This window comes from Lagenorhynchus albirostris, chromosome 14, assembly GCF_949774975.1.
Source record: "Lagenorhynchus albirostris chromosome 14, mLagAlb1.1, whole genome shotgun sequence".
NCBI classification, from domain to species: domain Eukaryota; kingdom Metazoa; phylum Chordata; class Mammalia; order Artiodactyla; family Delphinidae; genus Lagenorhynchus; species Lagenorhynchus albirostris.
The window spans coordinates 56,123,513-56,144,415 of NC_083108.1; the positions used below are offsets into that span (position 1 = coordinate 56,123,513).

Sequence of the window (20,903 nt, forward strand, 5' to 3'; positions counted from 1 at the left end):
AGTTCAACCCTAATCTGGCTTGGAATTATCTGTCCTGTTCTAGATCCTTCTCTTAAAATGACATGTATTAAATATACAAACCACAAATCTCATGTCTTCCATGGAGCCTACATAAATGAGCAATTTTGAGGTTCTGTTTAATTAAAAAAACCTCAGACTTAAAACACTCAATCATTAATACCTAAATTTACTTCCCTGAGAAAACATACTCCAAAAGTGTTCAGAAGCGGCCGATTTCTCTACCGGCCGACGGGTGCAGGGCCACTGCCTCTGTTCCTTCCCAGCTGGGAAGACAACCTCCAGGCTATTACAACATATTCATAAAAGCAGTGAGGTGGAGGTCTTATTTTATCTGTTTATCATCATTTAAAATATATTAAAATTTTAACATAGAAGCAGGAATTTTAATTGTACGTGGCAGTCAAAAAAAAACAAAACAAAACCCAAACAACAAATAAAACATCACAGAAAGAAAAATGCACATTAACCAATAATACATTAAAATTCCATTTAGTTAAGGTGAGGATCTAAAGAATGAAATATAAGTATACCTCTTAGAGAAGAATTTTTTTTCCTTCGGTGACTTGAAGTTTGATAAACTCTCCAAGCAACTTTCTTAAACCGTAAGAGTCTTAACTGAAGCAAATAGGTACTGTAGGTCTGACTCTCTTTTTTTTCTTTTCTCTCCCACCTGCAAAAAAAACACAACCCCTGCCACCCAAAAAAAACCAACCAAAAAGATGGAGCTCCCATACCGTGAGGCTGACTCCACGTAACTTCAGCCGCAAATGTAGTCACTTACACAAAACAAATAAGGGCTGAGAACAAATAAGAATTGTTTGAGCATATCCTAGACACCCAGCTCCCCACTTTAGAAATCTTCCCTTTAAATGGAGCGTCTCTGTAAAGATGTACCCAGGGCCCCCATGTAACACGGCTCGTGGCACACACGCAGACTGCCTGCAGGACAAGTCAGCCCCCCTGAGGCGACCCTTAGAGCAGAAGCTGTGAAGACGTCGGAGGTTGGGGGGGGGAGGGAGGTGTGTCTGTGTGAGGACACGGGTCCCTGCGGGGACACTGCAGGTGGAGGGTCCTCAGGAGGGTCCTGCCAGCTTCTGCCAGGTGCCCGGCTGGCTGGGCACACTCGGGAGACCCTGGCAGCACAACTGAGAAACGGTTTGTGGAACACAAAGGAGAATTAATGGATCATGAAAACATGTGCTTATTACTAATTTTTTTAACGATCCATGCTTTCCTGAGTAAAGTACACAAATCTCACAGGAGTCTGTTTAAAGCACCAGGCCTCTATCTCTTAGACTCACTGCACCCGGAGGGCAAATCGCAGCCCAGCTCAGAAGCCGTTCTGGTGAAAACAGAACAACAATGTGTGTGTGAAAACCGTTTTCCTGATACTCTACCACTGGAGAGTTGCATCCTTGCAAATGGGAAGTGACCTCCTCCAGGGCGAGGGAGAAGGATAAAGGTGCGCGCGGGCTGCTCTGGTCTGGTCGCTGCAGCACGTCAGAGCCGAGATTAGGCCGGTCAGAAGCCTGCATGTGCCTGGGCCTCTGCGTCACTGGTGCCGGACCAGCCAGCAAACCCTGCAGACATAAAAACCGCAGCCACTTTACAAGGTCCAGATCACCTGGACGTGACCACGGGCACACCGAAATCAAGTTCATGTGGCTGGCGCTCCTGCTGAGAGAACAAGGCGTGGTGGCCGCAGCCCATCAGGTGCAGGCTTTCCCCCTGCCTTCCTGGCCCGAGACAGCACCTTCCCCGGCGAGGTCCTGGGAGCTTCTGAACATGAGGATGGAGTTATAAATCTTCAGGGCTGGACCCAGTTTGATCTTCATCACCTGGACAATGTCCTTCTGTGTCAGGAGCAGGAAGGCTTTGCCATCAATCTGCTGTAGATCAATAAATCAGCACAAATAAACATATCCTGCTGTTCAAGTCTGGTTGCCCTCCAGGGGCCCCTGGGTGCTGAGCTGTGTGATGGGGACGCAGTGGCCTACCAGAGCTTGGGGACCACAGACCACGACGGCATCTTAGTCCGACCACCATCAATTCTGTTTTCCCCAGAATGCTGAAGCTAAGTTAAATCAAAGAGGGGTTCATTCTGTTAAATGTGAATTCAGTGTACATGAACTGTCCCTAGGCTGAATTTCTATTGTTACGTTTTTAAAATTTTGGACTGAATTTGTATAAAGGGCCTTAACAATAACCCACTTTCATCTACCAAGTGAAATCTCCAGGAATGTTTCCCATGAGAACAATGAACAAGGAGCACGCGATGGTGTTATTTATAACAGTGCAGCACTGCAAACACCCGGGCACTCCAGAAACAGCAGAAGGAAATAAATTACAGTGTTACCTAGGATGAGGGACCAGGCAGTCACCAAAATTCATGTTACAATGAAATAGTTAATGATTTGGGAAAATTTTCATGGATTGTTAAGCAACGAAACATGATCTGATGATACAGAAAGATCTGTTTTAATTTGTAAAATTAAATGTGCACGACCACTGTAAACATACACAGAGTTAAAATACTTGAAGTCTTTATACCAAATGTGAAGGGGTTTCGGCCAGTGGCTTGGTTTGGTTTTTGTTTTCTCCTTTTAACCCTCCTGTATTTAAAATGACTCCTATGCCAAACACCATTATAAGCCGAAGTACATTCAAAATGAATGCTTTGTTTATTAACTTTTTTACAACATACTGTGGTCTGAAATGTCATGGCTTTCCTGAGGTCACGTGATGGCCAGTGCCACCGTGCAGGCCGTTTTTCTGGTTTCTAGAAGCCCCAGCGTGGTCTCAGAGTTTGAGTCCCGGCGACTGTGGCCTGTCCCACAGTCACGCTGTTTTCACAGATGGGCTCAGAAGGAGTCCAGGTTCCAGAACCAAGAGGACAGAATGAAGTTTGCTAGGGTGACATCCTTCCATGAACCCAGCCCTGTGGTTCTAATCCTTTTTAGTTAACAATACAAACCATGGTGTCAGTGTCTCCCTGAGGAAGGAGGGGTCCCTGGGGACCCCCCGTGGGGTGTTGAGAGTTTTAAAAGCTTCCATGTCTAATATATTGTCTAATGAAGAATTGTCCATCTAGAGAGTGGAATACCCTTCCCATGGGGTAACGAGCACATTCCCACAGTGGTGGAGAGCACCGCCCTACGGCCACACCCCAAGCTTCAGAACTTCAGGCAAGACTCGCGGGCCAAGTGCCCGGTGCAAGGCCAACTGGCCCGAGGCAGGGGAACACAATCAGATTCACAGGTTGCATCAGACCAAAACTCTACGGACCACCCAGTTCCAGAAACTGACCTGGAGACTTTCCGGACCACCCAGTTCCAGGAACTGACCTGGGGACTTTGAACCCGGCCCAGCCTTCCCGCCTTTCGAGGGGCGGGATTAACGGTCCCCCAGGATACCCGAAAAGACCACCAAATAAGGAATACCCTGCGCCCTCCCGGATTCACCACACCCCTTTCCCTTCTTCCCCTATAAAATCTTGCCCAACCCTCGCTCGGGTGCGACTTCTCTGGCCCCTTTCTCTCGGACCAGTGAACCTCGCCCGGGAGCGCTCCCTAATACAGCTCACTTGAAGCTTTCCTCTGTTTCGCGGTGCCGTTTGTTAAGATCCGACCTTACATTTGGTGCCGAAACCCGGGAGGGGTACCAAGCCCCGCAGGTTACCGCGCAGGCCGCTCCTCCCCCAGGAGACAACCAGGGAACCTCTACTCATCCACCCGATCCGGCAGAAAATGGGGTAAGTCCCCCTCCCTTGTTCCCTCCGACCCCCAGAGCCGCTGCCCACCGGACTCCCTGTCCCTAATCGCGGCCGCGTCAGGGACTCCTCCGTCCTCTCTCCGGGCCTCGGGCAACTGTGGAGACGTCCCAATTGCCTGACCGCCCTGCGACCTGCCGGGCCTCGGGCAACTGTGGAGACGTCCCAATTGCCTGACCGCTCTCCGACCCGCCGGGCCTCGGGCAACTGTGGAGACGTCCCAATCGCCTGACCACCCTCCGACCTGCTGTGAATTGGAGAATGAGACCAGGGACGCCTCTCTCCCTCTCCATTCACTCACGGACAGACTGGGGGTCATGGGAACCTCACAATCGAAACCAGATGCTAAGACGCCCCTGGGGTGTCTCCTAGCCAATTTTACAGCCCTCGGCTTCTCCCAAGATCTCCGTTGCCGACGGCTTATTTTCTATTCCACTGTGGCCTAGCCACAATATCCTCTAGACAATCCTGAAGGGACTTTCGATTGTAACATCCTCCGTGATCTAGATAATTACTGCCGCAGGACGGGCAAATGGTCCGAGGTCCCCAGTGTTCAGGCCTTCTGGTATTTACGCTCCTGCCCTTCCTTCTACATCTCCTACATCCAAGCCCCTAATTTCCTTTGATGATGATCCCTCTCCACTAGCCGACCCACCCGAATCTCTCGCCTCTCCCCCCTCCAGAACTCCTCTCCAACCTCCACCCTACCCTGAAGCGGTCCCTCCTCCTCCCGAACCCGCTCTGGCCCCTCCAACCGTTCCCCCGCCTCCCTCGACGTTTTCTCCTCCCACGCCCCTTGCTTCGCCAGTTAGTGCACATACACGCTCTCACGACTCCCACGATCCAAATCTCCTCTGCCCTCTGAGGGAGGTAGCAGGAGCGGAAGGATTAGTTAGAGTTCATGTTCCCTTTTCCCTCCAAGATCTCTCTCAAATAGAAAAGCGATTAGGCTCCTTTTCTGCCAACTCTTCCCGCTACCTCAAAGAATTTCGCTACCTCTCTCAAGCTTACGATCTAACCTGGCACGATATCTTTGTGATCCTATCTTCTATCTGACCCCTGACGAGAGGGAAAGAATTCAAACTGCTGCCCGAAACCATGCAGATCAGGTTCACCTTACCAACAACTCCATGCCTGTCAGAGCGACTGCCGTACCTGGTACCGATCCAGGCTGGACTTATCAGGATGGCCAAGATGGCCATCGTAAACGCGACCTCATGCTCCAATGCCTCCTGGCTGGCATGCAGGCTGCCGCTCATAGTCAATTTTGAAAAACCAAAAGAGATAACCTAAGAACCTAACGAAAATCCAGCTATCTTTCTCAATCGCCTTACAGAGGCCTTAACTCTCTACACCCGGCTGGATCCCGACACCCCGGCAGGGGCAGCGGTCCTAGCCACCCATTTTATCACCCAATCAGCCCCGGACATCCGAAAGAAATTAAAAGGGGCAGAAGACGGCCCTCAAACCCCTATTCGAGATCTGGTAACGATGGCCTTTAGAGTCTACAATGGCCGCGAGGATTTGGCAGAATCCAGCCGACAGGCTCGGATGCGCTAGAAGGTAGCCCTCCAAACCCAAGCTCTTGTAGCCGCCCTAAGGCCGGCCATCTCGCATGGATCACAGCATCCACGGGGTCCGCAAAAGGCAACCCCGCCAGGGGCCTGCTTCAAATGCGGAAAAGAAGGCCACTGGGCTCGCCACTGTCCCAATCCCCGACCTCCTTCTAAGCCCTGTCCCAGCTGCGGGCTAACAGGCCACTGGAAGAGTGACTGCCCTACGACTGGCCGCCCCTCAGCATCTCCACGCGGGGGGCAGGCCGACCCAACAGCATTACCACTCGAACTGCTGGGATTGGCTGACGACTGACGGCGCCCGGACTCGAAGACCCCCATCACCCTCGCCGAGCCCAGGGTAACGCTACAGGTAGCGGGTAAGTCCATCTCATTTCTGGCGGACACGGGGGCTACCTATTCGGTCCTGCCTACTTATTCCGGGCCAGTTTCTCCTTCCCAGATCTCGGTCATGGGTACTGATGGCAAACCATCTCCACTCCAGACTGGTCCACTCCCACGTCATATCGAAGGACTCCCTTTTACTCATTCCTTCTTAGTCATACCACCCTGCCCAGTTCCCTTGCTAGGCCTAGATGTCCTTTTCCACTTAGGGGCCTCCCTCCAGCTGGTTAGACTTGACCCTAAGGTCCCCTCCTCCCAACTCCTGCTTCCCCTTCTCGGCCTGTCTCTAGAACCCTCCCCCTCCTATCCCCCTCTTCCAATCACACCGAACCCAATCAATCCCCAAGTCTGGGATACTTCTAAGCCCATAATAGCAACACACCATTCCCCCATTCTCATCCGCCTAAAGGACGCCTCCAAATTTCCATCAAGGCCCCAATTTCCCATCTCTGAGACTCACCTTAGGGGCCTACAACCTAATATCACCAGACTCCTAAACCAGGGACTCCTCATCCCCACGGACTCTCCCTGCAACACCCCCATCCTGCCTGTCCGCAAGACCTCTGGGGATTATCGCCTGGTCCAGGACCTCCGACTAATCAATGAGGCCATAATTCCTCTCCACCCAGTAGTACCAATCCCATACACCTTGCTCTCCCATATCCCCCCATCCACAACCCACTTTACGGTTCTGGATCTCAGAGATGCCTTTTTCACTATCCCCCTTCATCCCGACTCCTGTTTCCTCTTCGCCTTTACCTGGACGGATCCGGATACTCATACTTCCAGTCAGCTCACCTGGACAGTTCCTCCCCAGGGCTTCCACGACAGTCCTCACCTCTTCGGTCAGGCGCTGGCAGGGGACCTCACTTCCTACTCCCTTACCCCCAGCACACTCCTTCAATATGTAGATGACCTCGTCCTTTGTAGCCCGTCTCTCAGCCTCTCAAGACAACACACTGCAGATCTCCTCAATTACCTTGGCTTTCGCGGTTATCGGGTCTCCCCAGCCAAGGCTCAGTTATCTGTATCTTCTGTAACCTACCTGGGGCTCCACCTTACCCCTACCACAAAAGGTCTAACAGCCGACCGCACCCGGATTATCCGTGAACTCCAGCCTCCGGAAACAGTGGAACAAATTCTCTCCTTTTGGGGCCTTATAGGATTTTTCCGACACTGGATCCCTAACCTTGCTCTCCTCGCTAAACCCTTATATCTAGCCGCTAAAGAAACCCCTAAAGGACCCCTCACCTCTCCTTCCGCTGTTCGACAGGCCTTTCTCACTGTCCATAACGCTCTGTTATCTTCTCCTCCCATTTCTCTGCCCAACCCAAACCGACCTTTTCACCTTTTTGTGGATGAACGGGGCCGGAATAGCCACTGGACTCCTTGCCCAGCCTGTAGGGCCTTCCTACCGCCCCGTGGCTTACCTCTCCAAACAGCTAGACCCAGCCATTCGGGGATGGCAACCATGCCTTCGGGCCCTAGCAGCGGCAGCCGAACTGACCAAAACACTCACACTGACTCTGGCCCACCCACTAACTGTGTTTTCCTCCCACCGGCTGGTCGACCTCCTAGGCCACAAGTCTCTCTCCCTCCTGGGCCCCTCCCGCATCCAGGAATTCCACCTGCTGTTCATTGAAAACCCTGCTATCCCCCTCGACCTCTCTCCCCCACCTAAACCCGGCCTCCCTCTTGCCTATCTTCGTAGAGGCCCTCAGCCCGCCGAGAGAGGGACTCTTTGATACCCCTCTTTCAAACCCGGACCGCACCCTCTTCATAGATGGCAGCTCAATACTCTGTCCTGACGGACGCCGACGGGCAGCCTATACGGTGGTAACTCCCTCGCCTCCTCTCTCGTTGCTGCGGGCATCGGGGGAGGAGCCCTAACACACAGTGTCTCAACATCCCGTGACCTAGAACAGCAACTCCAGCTAGGCATCGAGGCTTCTGCCGCCTCCATCACCTCCCTCCAGCGCCAGATCACCTCAGTAGCCCGAGTTGCCCTCCAAAATCGACGAGCCCTGGATCTCCTGACGGCCGACAAAGGAGGTACCTGCCTCTTCCCACAGGAGGAACGCTGCTATTACATCAATGAAACGGGACTCGTCAAAGACAACGTAAAAGCCCTCCATCGCTTAAGAGAAGAACTCCAACGCAAACACCAACAGTCCGCCTCCCCAACTCCCGATTGGTGGCGGTCCACCCTCTATACCTGGCTAACACCAATCTTAGGCCCCTTAATTCTCATCTGTATCTTGTTCATGCTTGCTCCCTGTTTTCTTAGGTTCCTTCGCAGGCACATGGAGGAAGTCTCTCGGGTGGCCACAACCCAAATGCTCCTCGGCCCTTACACCTTGCTTCCTACAGAACCCCCCACTGGTCTCCCCTAAGCCTCGGACCTCTGGTCACCCGACTCCCCTTTCGACGCCCCCATTCAGCATGAAGTAGCCAGAGATCAGAACGCCGCCCCATTACACCAAAGATGTCGGGATGTAAGGCCAACTGGCCTGAGGCAGGGGAACACAATCAGATTCACGGGTTGCATCAGACCGAAACTCTCCGGACCACCCAGTTCCAGGAACTGACCTGGGGACTTTGCACCCGGCCCAGCCTTCCCGCCTTTCGAGGAGCGGGACTAACGGTTCCCCAGGATACCCGAAAAGACCACCAAATAAGGAATACCCTGCGCCCTCCCGGATTCACCACACCCCTTTCCCTTCTTCCCCTATAAAATCTTGCCCAACCCTCGCTCGGGTGCGACTTCTCTGGCCCCTTTCCCTCGGACCAGTGAACCTCGCCCAGGAGCGCTCCCTAATACAGCTCACTTGAAGCTTTCCTCTGTTTCGCGGTGCCGTTAAGATCCGACCTTACAGCCGGTAGTCCTAAGAGTAAAGCAGTGATGGTGATGATGGGAACAGTAAGTGCTTACGGAGCTTTACTAAGCCTTCTCTGTGCTGATCCCACCAGCAACCCCGGAGGCAGATGAGGAAACCAACAGTTTCAAGGATTGTGTGGTTTCTCCATGTCCCCCTAAGTAGGGGCAGGGCAAGGACAGGTAGGACGGTCCTAATTCCACTTTGGAGCAGACAAGCCCCTCTTTTCCTGGGTGCAGGCCCGTGGCAGGTCCCCTCTGCCCCAGCGTGGCTGCAGGTATTAACCGAGTGACGTGTCCCAAGACACGTCACAAGCGGCTGCAGAGATGAGGCTGCAGACTCCAGCGACAAAGCACAGCTCACGTCAGCGACCCAGACAGGCTGCCCCGCTGGGCCCCCTCCTGCCTGGACCTCTTTGTCTTGCCTCCCCCAAACTGCCTTTATTTACACTTAAGTAAACGGAAACAAAGCACTTCCGGGCCTAGTCGTAGAGAAACATATGTAATTTTTCCATTTCCTACCTCTTTCTTGAAGCACTTGGCATGCTCTTCGCAGCCCAGCAGAGACTGTACGAACTCAGCCACCTACAGTGCGAGATGAAAAGCCTGATTCAGAACGTGCACCGGAAATAATACCTTGGGTTGTAGTCATTCAACATTTGAGTAAAATACACTTTGCATCCCTCAAACGCTTGGGATTTAAACAGTAGCTATCAAGCCCCAGTAGCATTCGCCAGCTCGGAAATGAGACCAGCTCCTACTATCTTTTCTGGCCTCATTTCCAGGCTGACCTACATAGGGTTACAGTCACCATGGTGCCAATAACAGCCTCCATCTGTGTGGAGCCCTGGCATCCTGGAACCTTCCATCGTCTGACCCTCCTGTCCAGCCTGGGGGTCAGGGAGGGCAGGAGGCAGTGGCCTGCGCACAGCAGTGATGACAGGCACCGTCTGCCTTTCCAGACCTGGGCCGTCCCGTCTCCCGTACCCGAGTCTCCAGGGCCTCCCCCAGCGTCTGGCCAACAATGGGTACTCGGACCTCCCTGCGGAGGGAATTCCCACAAAAATGATGAGGAAGCTGAAGCCCAAAGAGGTTTAATAACTTCCTCAAGGCCACACGTGGCCAGTGAGTGCCCCGGGGGCAGCCCTTCTCCACCCTGGACATGCACTGGGACCCCCTGGAGAGCTTTAAACACGATGATCTCAGGCCCAGCTCATGCTGCAGAGATTCCGAATCAGTCAAGCTGGATCCCGTGGAGGGCTGGGCACGGATTCGATTCCCGGGTTGGTTCTAATGCGCACTCAGGGCCAAGGCCCTCCCCGCCCCCCGCCTCAGCGCTGGGGGCGGGAGGTGCTGAAGGTGAAACCCTGACGTGGGGTCACAGGGAACAGCTGGGGGCGGAGACAACACGCTCAAGGGGAGGTTTCCTGCCCAGTGCAACTCCAACGCTGGGCCTGATCCTTCTTCAATGTGGGGCTGCCCTGCGAACCGCAGGGTGTTTGGCGACATCCCCGCTAGGTGCCGGGAGCAGCCCCAGCGCGCACGATTGTGACAACGAAAAACGAGTCAGGGTGCAGGCGACACCGCCTGGTAGGAGCCACCGCGCTGAAGGAGGGCTCTTCTGGGATGGCTCTGTCACAGGAGGGGGCCGCGGGTCACAGTAGGGGAAGTGAACATAGAAAAGTGGCTCTAGGAATTAGCTAAAGACACACGCTGGTGCCTCTCAATCACTGGCTCCCCTGGGGAAGCCATGCCAGCACCAGGGCCCCCGGATGCCCGGCCCCCGGGGACAGGGACGCGCCCCACAGACAGTCTCTCGTAAACACACGCTCCGGGAACTTCTGTTCTCAAAACAGGGCTGAGTCTTGCTCTGATGGTTTTCAGAGGTTAAAATGTCCTGTCTGGGCAAACAAATACAAATTTAAAAAAAAGTATCACGTTCCCTCTTCTTAGTATTGTGAGCCAAGAAAGCACTGTCCGTGTCAGAGGTAGATTGGATTTTAAGTGGGGATAAATAACGTGCTACACCAAAGAGTACACAGGGCTGCGCTGCGGGGCAGGTCCTCGCTGTCTTCCTCGGACAGTTTCGTTACCACGTGTCTGAAATTCTCTGTCTTTTTGGAAAGAGATTCTGATTCTATTCGACCTGCCTTTTTCCAAAGTAAAGAACAAGTTCCATGCAATCTACTGAGGCAGACCCTTCTGGCCCGGATCGTGATTTGGTATCATTATTCAGTACTGCCAGTCCCGAGAATAAATTCTATTTGAGCTTCAGTAGAAAGCCCATTGCCTCGCTGTAAAGTGGTGAACTTCACTAGACCGCAGAGCAGTAACGGAAGGGTTCCCTCTCACGTTCCCCTTCAGCACGTGCTTCCTTCTTCACGTCGTGGTCAATGTGGAGAAGCGTTCACACGGTTCCATGAGTCCCCAGAGGAGGAAGCTGCCGCCCCGTCCTTTGCCTCCACCCAGGACAGCTGTGTGGACTCGGCTGCTTTCCTCAGGTGACGGCGGCCCTGCTGGAGCCCAGGGTGGCCGGCCTTGACCTTGGCCTTGGTGGGGGCAGCACACCTGGTTCCCCAAGTTCTTGGGAGCGCAGTGTCCACAGCAGACACCCCAGTTTTGTTTTGGAAGGATGCGGAGTAAGTTAGTTCCAGGGATGACACAGCAGTTTGGAAAGACTAAGAAATGAAACTGCAGGCTCTGAGCTGAGCCCTTTACTCCACCCAACTTCCTTCCCGGGCAACCTCCTTTTCCTGGCATCCTCGTGCAGCCCAGCAGGCCTGCTTCCTTCAGTGCAGCTGCTGCTTCCTTAAATCTCTCCCGATGCCGACGTTCCCATCTTGCTGAGCCAGCGCCGGTGCCTGACTGTCCTGGCTTCGGGTCCACTGGGGACCATGTTTCCAGCCCGGTCTCATTTCTTATCAGTGGAATTTGTTAGTTGCCCTTTTTCAGCGACCGATTGTGTAAGGCTGCTATGCTTAGGTAGCAGTATCCTGAATTTTTCAAAACACTCCCTCCTGGGCAAAGATTGCTTGGAAAGCGACCACCATCTTTTAGATCTAATGGACATTTAGGGAGCCCTTGGATAAGGCCAGGGCGATTTATAGGTGCTGCTTTAAAAGGCATTTTTGAATGTAAGAAATAGAAGTACCCACATGGGCACCAAGCATCCCCGAGTTGCACCCGCGGCTGTAATGTGCGTACGTGTCGCATCTGCCCTGCGTGTGCCCACGGACGCCTGGCAGGAGGGGCTGCAGAAAATTCGTCTCCCAATTCATCCACTCACTCGCACATTTGTCACACACCTGCTCTGGTGTACTTGCTATAAAGATGTAAAAAGATATAAAAATAATTTAGTCCCTACTCTTAGATGCTTGTACCCTTCTATAGAACATTTCCATGACCAGAGTAAGAAATACGCTCCCCAGGGACCACAGCTCGAGTGTGCGCACACTCACGCATTCCTAACGAAGGTTTCACAAACAGTAACCTCTACTACAATGATGTACTTGCGTCTGGTCTTGTCTCTCCTTTTGGAACCACTAAACTAACTTCACAGCCTGCCGGTGCTCTGAAAGAAATCGCTCTGGCAGAAACACCACAGAAACAGCAAAGGAGTTAAAAGCCAGCCCCCACCTCCGGGCAACGTGACAAAGGTCCGTCAGGTAACACAACTCAGAGCGGAGATCTCCTCCCAGCCGGGACGGCTGACAAGAGGGACTGTCCTTGTGCTGCATCTCCTGCCAGAGACACTCACCCGCCTTAAGTGTCCCTGGATGGCACTTAGCACAAGGACCCACAGTCATTTTCCACACGCCCTGTCCCCTGAGCTCCCATTCCTGCCCCGTGGGAACAAAGCACAAAGGCACAGCCCCGCCCTGCTCACCCTGAACTGCCTTCTCTCGTCCTCACGACCCGACTCGCCACTCTTAGTGCAGCAGCTGGAGCAGGCACAGTGGCCCCTGTGGCTGGTAGTCGCTGGGATCCCCCCTAGGGAGCCCCCTTATTTTCAACGATACAAACGCATCACAACGCCCACACTCTGACCACTCAAAGTTTCTTCTCGAGGACCAGTTTTTGTGCCAGGAAATGTGCTACAGAATGTGAGAATACAGAGAGAAATTTAGGATGTGGTCCTCGTCCTGAAGGGCATCTAATTAGGGAGCTATCAAGACAAAGGTACATCAACGTTAGGGAGTAACCCCGCCTGTTTTCTCTGGGATGCGTCCCGTGGGCAGCCACGGTCAACGAAGTGCTCCAGGCAGCCAGCCTCCCCGATGGCTGCTTCAGTTTTAATCTAGAAAATGTCGAAGGTCACCTTCGGCAGTAAAAGGCTGGGATCCCGTGTGTACCCATCACAGAGAACTCAGAACTGTGATCGCAGCTTCCTGATCATCCTCCGTGGCCTCTTCGGTCCTCCCCGCCCCCTAGTGAGTCTCTTCCTTCTGAGGCCCGCCCCATCCTAACGATGGACCCGCTACTTCCCTTTAATCACCCTCCAAACTTCATTTTGTTCAGTGTCAGACTTGAAACTGGTCAGATCAGAGGCCCCACCCCCAAATTTCCTATTTATTCCCTAATGTTCCTAAATAGTGATCCCTGCTCCTTTGGGGTGATGCCCCACCCCACCCCCCAAGAAGTTAATAAAAGCTGTGGCCCTCTTCTTATGGGGAAAAACACACATTTTGTACACAGTTTTCCCCAATCCCCTGAAGCCCAACCCCACAGCCCTAGCCGGGAACCCTGTGACCTGGGACGCTCACTTCCAGACTCCTCCCAACTTCTCGCCCTTCCTCCTGCACTTCCGCCGTGGACCCACCGGCCTCCATCCCTGGCCGTGCTCTCTGGGGATCGTGCCTGGTGAAGCCATGTCTCGTGTACCCTGAGGGGACCCTAACTCAGAAGGTCCCAGAATAAATTCATCATCTTATCCCTTGGCCCCCAAACTGGATCCTGTCCCCGGAGTTCCGTTTTTTGACAGCACCACTCCTTTTCCATTCTTTCCGATGAAGTGTGTGGGCCTTGTAGTTCTCACACATCATTATCCTAATTAAGTATCAAACTGCGTAGCGCTGAGAGTATAAATGGAACCACGCTGGCTCATTTCACCTCCTCGTCTTGTGCCTCATCTATTTCCTGTGCTGTGGCTTCGTCTGCTGAGCCCGGGTGGCTCTGGACAGTGGCGCCCAGCCCGGCCCCTTCTTACTCTCACCCTCCTTGCTGGCCTGTGCTGTTTTCATCTCCCTGAAGCACCAGCTTCACAACATGACTTTCTGCCTTAGAACCTAAGAACCTGGTATTGCCTGACTGGTGCACCTGGCCCATCTCCCGCCTGCCGCAGGCCGCCTTCCCCAAGCCCCAGTGGGCAGTGTGCTTGGGGTGCGGTGAGACGTCGGCTCAGGACCTGGCTCTGACCGTGTGGCCTTAAGAGTTTCCTTAGTCTCCGGTGCCTCCACTTCCCTGTCTGTAAAACGGGCAAAATCAGCGTGCGTGCCTCCCTATCATTACATCAACACTGCTCACTACCATCATGATGTCAGTAAGGGACATGTGTGTGTCTGTCATCCTTGCACGTGTCACACTCACCCCCACTCCTATAGTTTTCCTCCCCCGCATGGCGTCCCGTCTTTGCTTGGACTGATGGCACTTTTGTTTCAAAATCCAGCTCAGATGCCCTTGCCATTCACTCAACAAACACTTACTGGGTGATCTACTCAGTGCCAGGCGCAGTGAGAAGCTCTCAGGACACAGGCCAAGTGAGTAAGGTCTCCGCTCATGTGCTTGAGGTTCAGGGTCAGCAGAGTGAGCATCTGAGGTGCAGCCTGAGACTCTCAGAGGAAACGGGGGCCCTGAGGGACGTGGGAGCAGCCTGAGGGCTCCTGCAGGAGGAGAGCCTGCGCCAGGCAGGGGCTGGGCAGTGACCGTGCACATGTGACAACAGTACATGGGGACTAGGGAGGCGCAGGACGTGGGGCCCAAGGTCAGGGGCGGGCGGACAGCCAGGCAGGTCCTGCGGGCTCGTCTGGGGACCAGGATGCGGTGCAGCGCTCGCCCTGCTGTGCCCACTCCCTCTCCGTCGCGATGCAGTCGCTCTGCACATGTGGGGCTGGGCTGGACGTCTGAGCAGGACAGTGACACACCAGGGGCCAGGAGCACAGGAAGAAGAGGGGAGAGGGGCCACTGTCATCTAACTTAAACGGCGCAGAACCTCAGATGAATGGCTTGAAGGTCAAAAGAGAGAGAGACTGCCCTTGAACCCTGGGTTGTGATTTCAATGGCAAAACCAGCAGTGCTTTGATTACAGCTGTAAGGCCAGCAGGTCCGAGGAAGGGCCCAGGGAGCCAGACGGAACCCCTGCCAAAGTGGCTGATGCAACCGACACCTAACATTGCCACACCACTCAGCCCTGGTCTTCCCGCTCCCCGAGGGGCGGAACCAATGGCTCTGAGGCTGATGCAACCGACACCTGACATTGCCACAACACCCGAGAGATTACCAAAAAAGGGCTGCTTCACACAGCAAGCACCTCCCCTGCGTGCACCCCTATAAATTCTGTTAGAGCCCACACCCGGGCGCGACTTCTCTGGCCCCTTTCTCTCGGACCAGTGAACCTCGCCCGGGAGCGCTCCCTAATAAAGCTTGTTTAAGCTCTCCTCCGTCTTTGGTGCCATTCCTTACAACAGCCACAATAGGTTTTAATTCAGTCGGCTTTGTAAACTGGTAAAAGTTCACAGATGGGCAGGCGCAGACCATGAATACTCTCTAGGGAGCACGGTCACATTTAGTCACCCCCCCAAACAACCCCGCAGCACCTGGCATGTCCAGGACACACAGAGTGTGTCCCACCAGGCACACTCTGTGCGCTGCCTGGGAGGAGGGGCGGAGGCCCCCCGGACCTCTGACCTCTGCAGGGCCTTAGTCGCTGCTCCTTTTCTGGGGCTGGAAAGGAAGCCCCTGAGCGAGATGGAGTCCAGGTGACTTGACTGCTGGACATGCTCAGTGAGTATCCGTGACTAGTTTAACTGCAGCTCTACTCTGTCTTGTCAAAAGAGTGACCCAGGCTTTTCTTTCATTAAAAAAAAAAAACAAAAAACTTAAGGCCTGATGAGTGAGAACAATACCTTCATCAAAAGGAATATCAGTCAGAGTGTGTTGCTTTAAGTATGAAGCGTTTCCACAGCATCACAGGAAGCAACGGCACTTACCTGATTCTTACCTAAAACCAACGTTGTAAGGTGCGTTTCTATTACAATCAAATCCACTTTCCCCTCTGTTCGGCATCTCATGCAACACTGTGACCTAATTTATTCATAAACCTGAGGTTGACCTGATCCCCCGTGTCCGCGGATGGACACACGGCAGCGCGGTGCTGCCTGGGCGTGAGAATATGGGATCCCGGGGCCTCGGGGGCACCAGGCAGAGGGAGCCCCTTGGGCACAGAGCATGCGGGGTGGGGGGCATCGCCCGGGGCTGCCAGGACACAGGCATGGAGGCCCACACGTTCGTGTTTCCTCAGAGCAAACCTGTGATGCGGCGCTGGAGGCCTAAATCAGCACCCCACCCCGGGGGGCAGGCAGTGGAGACGGCGCTGGGAGAAGGCTGGGGAGGGCAGGGCCCCACTAAGGGGCTTCCCGAACGTCCTGAGCATCAGCCTGCTTCTCCCTCAAGCGTGGATCTGGAATTCGGCACACGTGGACTCAGCACCTAAGAGAAACCCCGGCCCCGGGCAGCCGCTCACCTCATCCACCGTCCACCGGGCCACCTTGCCAGCCTGCACGTCGGCCACGCCGGGGAGCAGCTTGAGGTGCTGTTTGCGGCCCAGGGGAAGGTCCCGGAAAGGCTGGGCGGACGAGGACGACATGAAGACCGACTGGTGCAGGGCCTGCTGCGTCCGCGCGGCCAAGTGCTCTGCAAGACAGGCAGGCGGGTGAGTGGGGCAGCATCTTGGTGGCCCCTCCCCGCCGAGGGCCCGAGTCAGACCCCCTGGAACCCTGGACGAACCTTGGACCAATGGCATCACTGCCCAGGAGGCCCTCCCCAGCACAGCGACACCGCTGCTCTATTTCAAAACCACAGTCAGGAGAAACAGGAGTTATGAAGGCCCGAGAATGTGGCCGTTTGCTAAGCAGGATCGAATCATCTCTGTGACCCACTGATGCCAGAGAGGAGCCGGCCTGTCACTGCACCGGCCTCTCTCTCCCTGAGTCCAGAGTCAGAGCAGGCCCAGAGCCCCGCTGGACATGGCTCTAAGTGGATGGGCACACCGGCCACCAGGGATGTGCCCGCCCACGAAACCCGGTTCCCTTCTGGAAGCCGCTGCCTGCGTCACAATGGGCCCAGGTCCACATCTGGCTTCAAGGGTCCCCTGGGGGACACCGTGTGTGGAATGCAGCTCAGGATCCCAGGAGGACCTAGGTGGCAGCTGCTACTGCTGGCCTTGCCGGGCTTGGGGAAGAGGCTGCAGCTGAGAGCTGGCTGCCCCCACCCCGCCCAAGCCCTCCTAACTGGGCCCTCCCTCGAGAGCAAAGCTCTGAGTGGCCAGGGGCCTAAGGCTCTAGGGGCATTGGCCGGTGTCTCCAAGGAGTCAGGTCCACTTCCGCCCACGCTCCTCCCCAGCCTTTCTGAACTAGTTTTCCACCTTCACGAGGGACTTTAATCTTCTGTCATATCCTGACATTTAGATGGAGCCATGGATCTCAATTCCCTCATTATTCTGCTTTGAATGTACAAATGGATAAGGACAAAACCACTACCGAGATTCTAGAGAAAATTCATGCCTTTATAACGACATCTTTTAAGACACTTTCAACACACATTAGCCGAATAAAGCTGTTGATATTTTAAGACTTTGAAAGGAAAGAACACAAAAGGAAATGTTCTACGCCCTCTAAAAGTCTACCTTGCCTAATGCAAATGGCAGGGTAAGTAAGCAGTAGCTATGTAATTTAAAGTCTATTATGAAGGCTTGTGTTTTACTGACCATGTCTGAAGAGCTATTATGCAAGTATTTCCATCTCAAATTAACTAACAGTTGTTAGTACGTGAGGCTGTCCTGCACTTTGCACATTCACATAATCGCCTACTGGTTAGTGACCAGAGAGGTTCTAAAGTACAAGGGAGCCTGTCCATCTCTGCCCGACTGCTGGGCACAGACATCCTGCATCTTTACCCACGTGTGCAGTCCACACAGATAAACAGACGGAAAAATTGCGGCCTTCTCCCAAACTCTTCTGCTCCAGTTGCAGGCAGCAGCAAATTCATCTCTAAATGCGGATTGTCCGACGCTGACCTTTTTAGTATGTAAATAGGTTATCTCCTCTGTGTAGTTCAGCCAGCAGCACGTAAGGCTGAAACTTCACATCTTCTTCACAAAGCCAGTAGGTTTACAGATGTGAATGTTCCTTAATGAAGGTATCAGGTTGGACAGGAGCAGGTACAAAACAAGCCCTGGAAACCCAAGGAGGAAGCGTCACAGAGCATCTGCAGCTCCGGCCACGCGGAATCGCCAGGCTCTCCACGGAAGCCAGGAGTTAGAGCTCTGTGCTCTTAGGGATTAAGACCTGAGCCAAAGCCGGGCTTTATTCTGGAAAAGTGCTGCATCCATCAGTTGGTTGCTTTTGCTGAAATGGCATGGGCTTAAAAGACAGATCACATATGTGTCCCAAACCCATGCCCTAGGTAACCGATCACGTGTAGTTTCTGAAACATACAGGACTCTGAAAAGCCACGAGGAATCAGTCTTATGTTTGGGAGGCACGAAGATGTCTAGTGATGGTGACCGCGTTCCTGTGTGTGATTCACAAATAAAGGCTGAAGGCCTCCGAAATGCAAAAAAAAAACTCCGTGCTCCCAAGCAAGGAAATTTCCCACATGGTAATTTCGGAAGCAGATTGCCTGAGCGCTGAGGCAGCCACTTGGAAATGAACCCAACGTGCGGTTGGCAGCTCCACCGAACAGCACTGGGTTCCTCCGTCCACTGCTGCCCACGGCTCTGGCCCCGTAGGACGGGGACTCAGTTCTAGTAGCAAGATGGCCTTCTCTGTGTATAGTATCATGTCATCTGCAAACAGTGACAGCTTTACTTCTCCTTTTCCGATTTGGATTACTTTTATTTCCTTTTCTTCTCTGATTGCTGTGGCTAAAACTTCCAAAACTATGTTGAATAAGAGTGGTGAGAGTGGGCAACCTTGTCTTGTTCCTGATCTTAGTGGAAATACTTTGTTTTTCACCATTGAGGACGATGTTGGCTGTGGGTTTGTCATATATGGCCTTTATTATGTTGAGGAAAGTTCCCTCTATGCCGACCTTCTGCAGGGTTTTTATCATAAATGGGTGTTGAATTTTGTCAAAAGCTTTCTCTGCACCTATCGAGATGATCATATGGTTTTTCTCCTTCAATTTGTTAATATGGTGTATCACGTTGATTGATTTGCGTATATTGAAGAATCCTTGCATGCCTGGAATAAACCCCACTTGATCATGGTGTATGATCCTTTCAGTGTGCTGTTGGATTCTATTTGCTAGTATTTTGTTGAGGATTTTTGCATCTATGTTCATCAGTGATATTGGCCTGTACTTTTCTTTCTTTGTGACATCCAGGAAGAGATATGGGAACATATGTATATGTATAACTGATTCACTTTGTTATAAAGCAGAAACTAACACACCATTGTAAAGCAATTATACCCCAATAAAGATGTTAAAAAAAAAAAAAAGATGGCCTTGAGGTCACCACTCAAGGCAGGGAGGGAGCCGGCTGGGTGCCCTGCACTTGCGCTCAGGAGGCTTTGTGCTCTCAGTGGCTTTGGAAATCGTTCTTTGTCCCCATTAAGTCAATCTATTTGTTTGGAGGGAGGTGGAGGCTGGATTTCCGGAAGGCTGAGCAGAGCTTGGTGGGGATCAGGCTCTGGATGCCAGAGTGCCCCCCCGCTACCGGCAGGGTGAGATCCCCTCCTGGGGGAGGGCTCTTGCCTGTGTGCCGGCAGCCCCAGTTTGGGGAAGCCCCGCCAGAACTACTCACATGCTGACCACGGATAACATTTTTACTACTCTCAGCTTTACAGCGTGAGTCGGAAAGCTGGGAAGTTGAGTTTTCCTGCTCTAAAAGACGTGAGTTAGGTTAGGGAGGGAGGCCCTGAGCAGGGAGCTTGCAATAACCAGCTGCCATCGCTACGACACGACTGCAGGTGACAATACCTACAGCGCAGAGCTGGTGGGAGGGGACGACAATGTGCCTTCAGTGACAGGTGCCGCTCTAAGCTCCTGAGGTCAGGCAGACACTCTATGCACAGAAGTGGCTTTATTCAAAATCAACACAAGGCAAGACGAATTCTCCATAGTAACACGAGAGAGGGGAGGCATTGTGGAGTGTTTCGTGGTGGTTGTTTTGCCTTCTTTGTACCATTTCCTGGGTCTGATTTCTTCCGGAGCTGAGGGTTTGGGGTGGATGCTCAGTCTACCTGGGAGAGGACGGTGACATCGGGGGAAGGGCCGATCCCCGCCAGCTTGCCTGGGTATGAATCCTGGTCCCATGCAGCTGCTGAGTGACCCTGGATGAGATGCTTAACTCTTCTGTATCAAGGTTTTCCATCTTTAAAATGGGGTAGTTGCAGTACTCACACTTCACTGAGTTCTTGGGATTAGAACGGCTCCCAGCACATAAATGTTCAGTGCACGTCAGACATGACACTACAGCCGTCCCCCCTTCTCTGTGGGGTAGATGTTCCAAGAACCCCAGTGGATGCCTGAAACCCAGGATACTACCAAACTCTATATATACTATGTTTTTCCCCTGTACATACATACCTATGATAAAGGTTAATTTATAAATTAGGCACAGTAAGAGATTAACAACAATAACTGATAGTAAAATACAATTATAAAAATATACTGTAATAGAAGTTTTGTAAATGCAATCCCTCTCAAAATACCATATTGTACAAATGTAGCGCCTTTCCCATCTTAACTAAGCACTTATTACGCACTGTGGGTATAACTTTTGCAGCTTGAGGTGCGACAGCAAAACTAGCACAAATTTCTTTTCTTTCTTCACAATTTCATGGAGAGAAAATTCGTTCTTACCAGAGATCTTAGCAACCTCAGCATACGATCTTTTTTCTTTCCTTACTAAGTTGAGAACATTAACCTTTTCACTTAAAGGAAGCACTTTATGATTTCTCTTTGGCACATCCCAATTGCCAGCATCACTATCTTGTGCTTTGGGGCCACTGTTAAGTAAAGTAAGGGTCACTTGAACACAAGCACTTCGATAACACGATAG

General features: G+C 52.8%; 1 protein-coding gene across 1 annotated transcript in view; it reads right to left on the reverse strand.

Annotated features, from left to right (window-relative positions):
* Window positions 1–1,401: 1,401 nt before the first annotated feature.
* Window positions 1,402–20,903, reverse strand: part of L3MBTL4 (L3MBTL histone methyl-lysine binding protein 4) — a 244,946-nt gene continuing 225,444 nt past the window's right edge. Inside the window, exons 13-15 of the mRNA XM_060170751.1 lie at window positions 16,362–16,531; window positions 9,146–9,208; window positions 1,402–1,910 (exon numbers count right to left, since the gene is read on the reverse strand). Of these exons, the coding sequence (XP_060026734.1) occupies window positions 1,731–1,910; window positions 9,146–9,208; window positions 16,362–16,531 (413 nt within the window). The 3' untranslated portion in view covers window positions 1,402–1,730. The remainder of the gene's footprint in view (window positions 1,911–9,145; window positions 9,209–16,361; window positions 16,532–20,903) is intronic.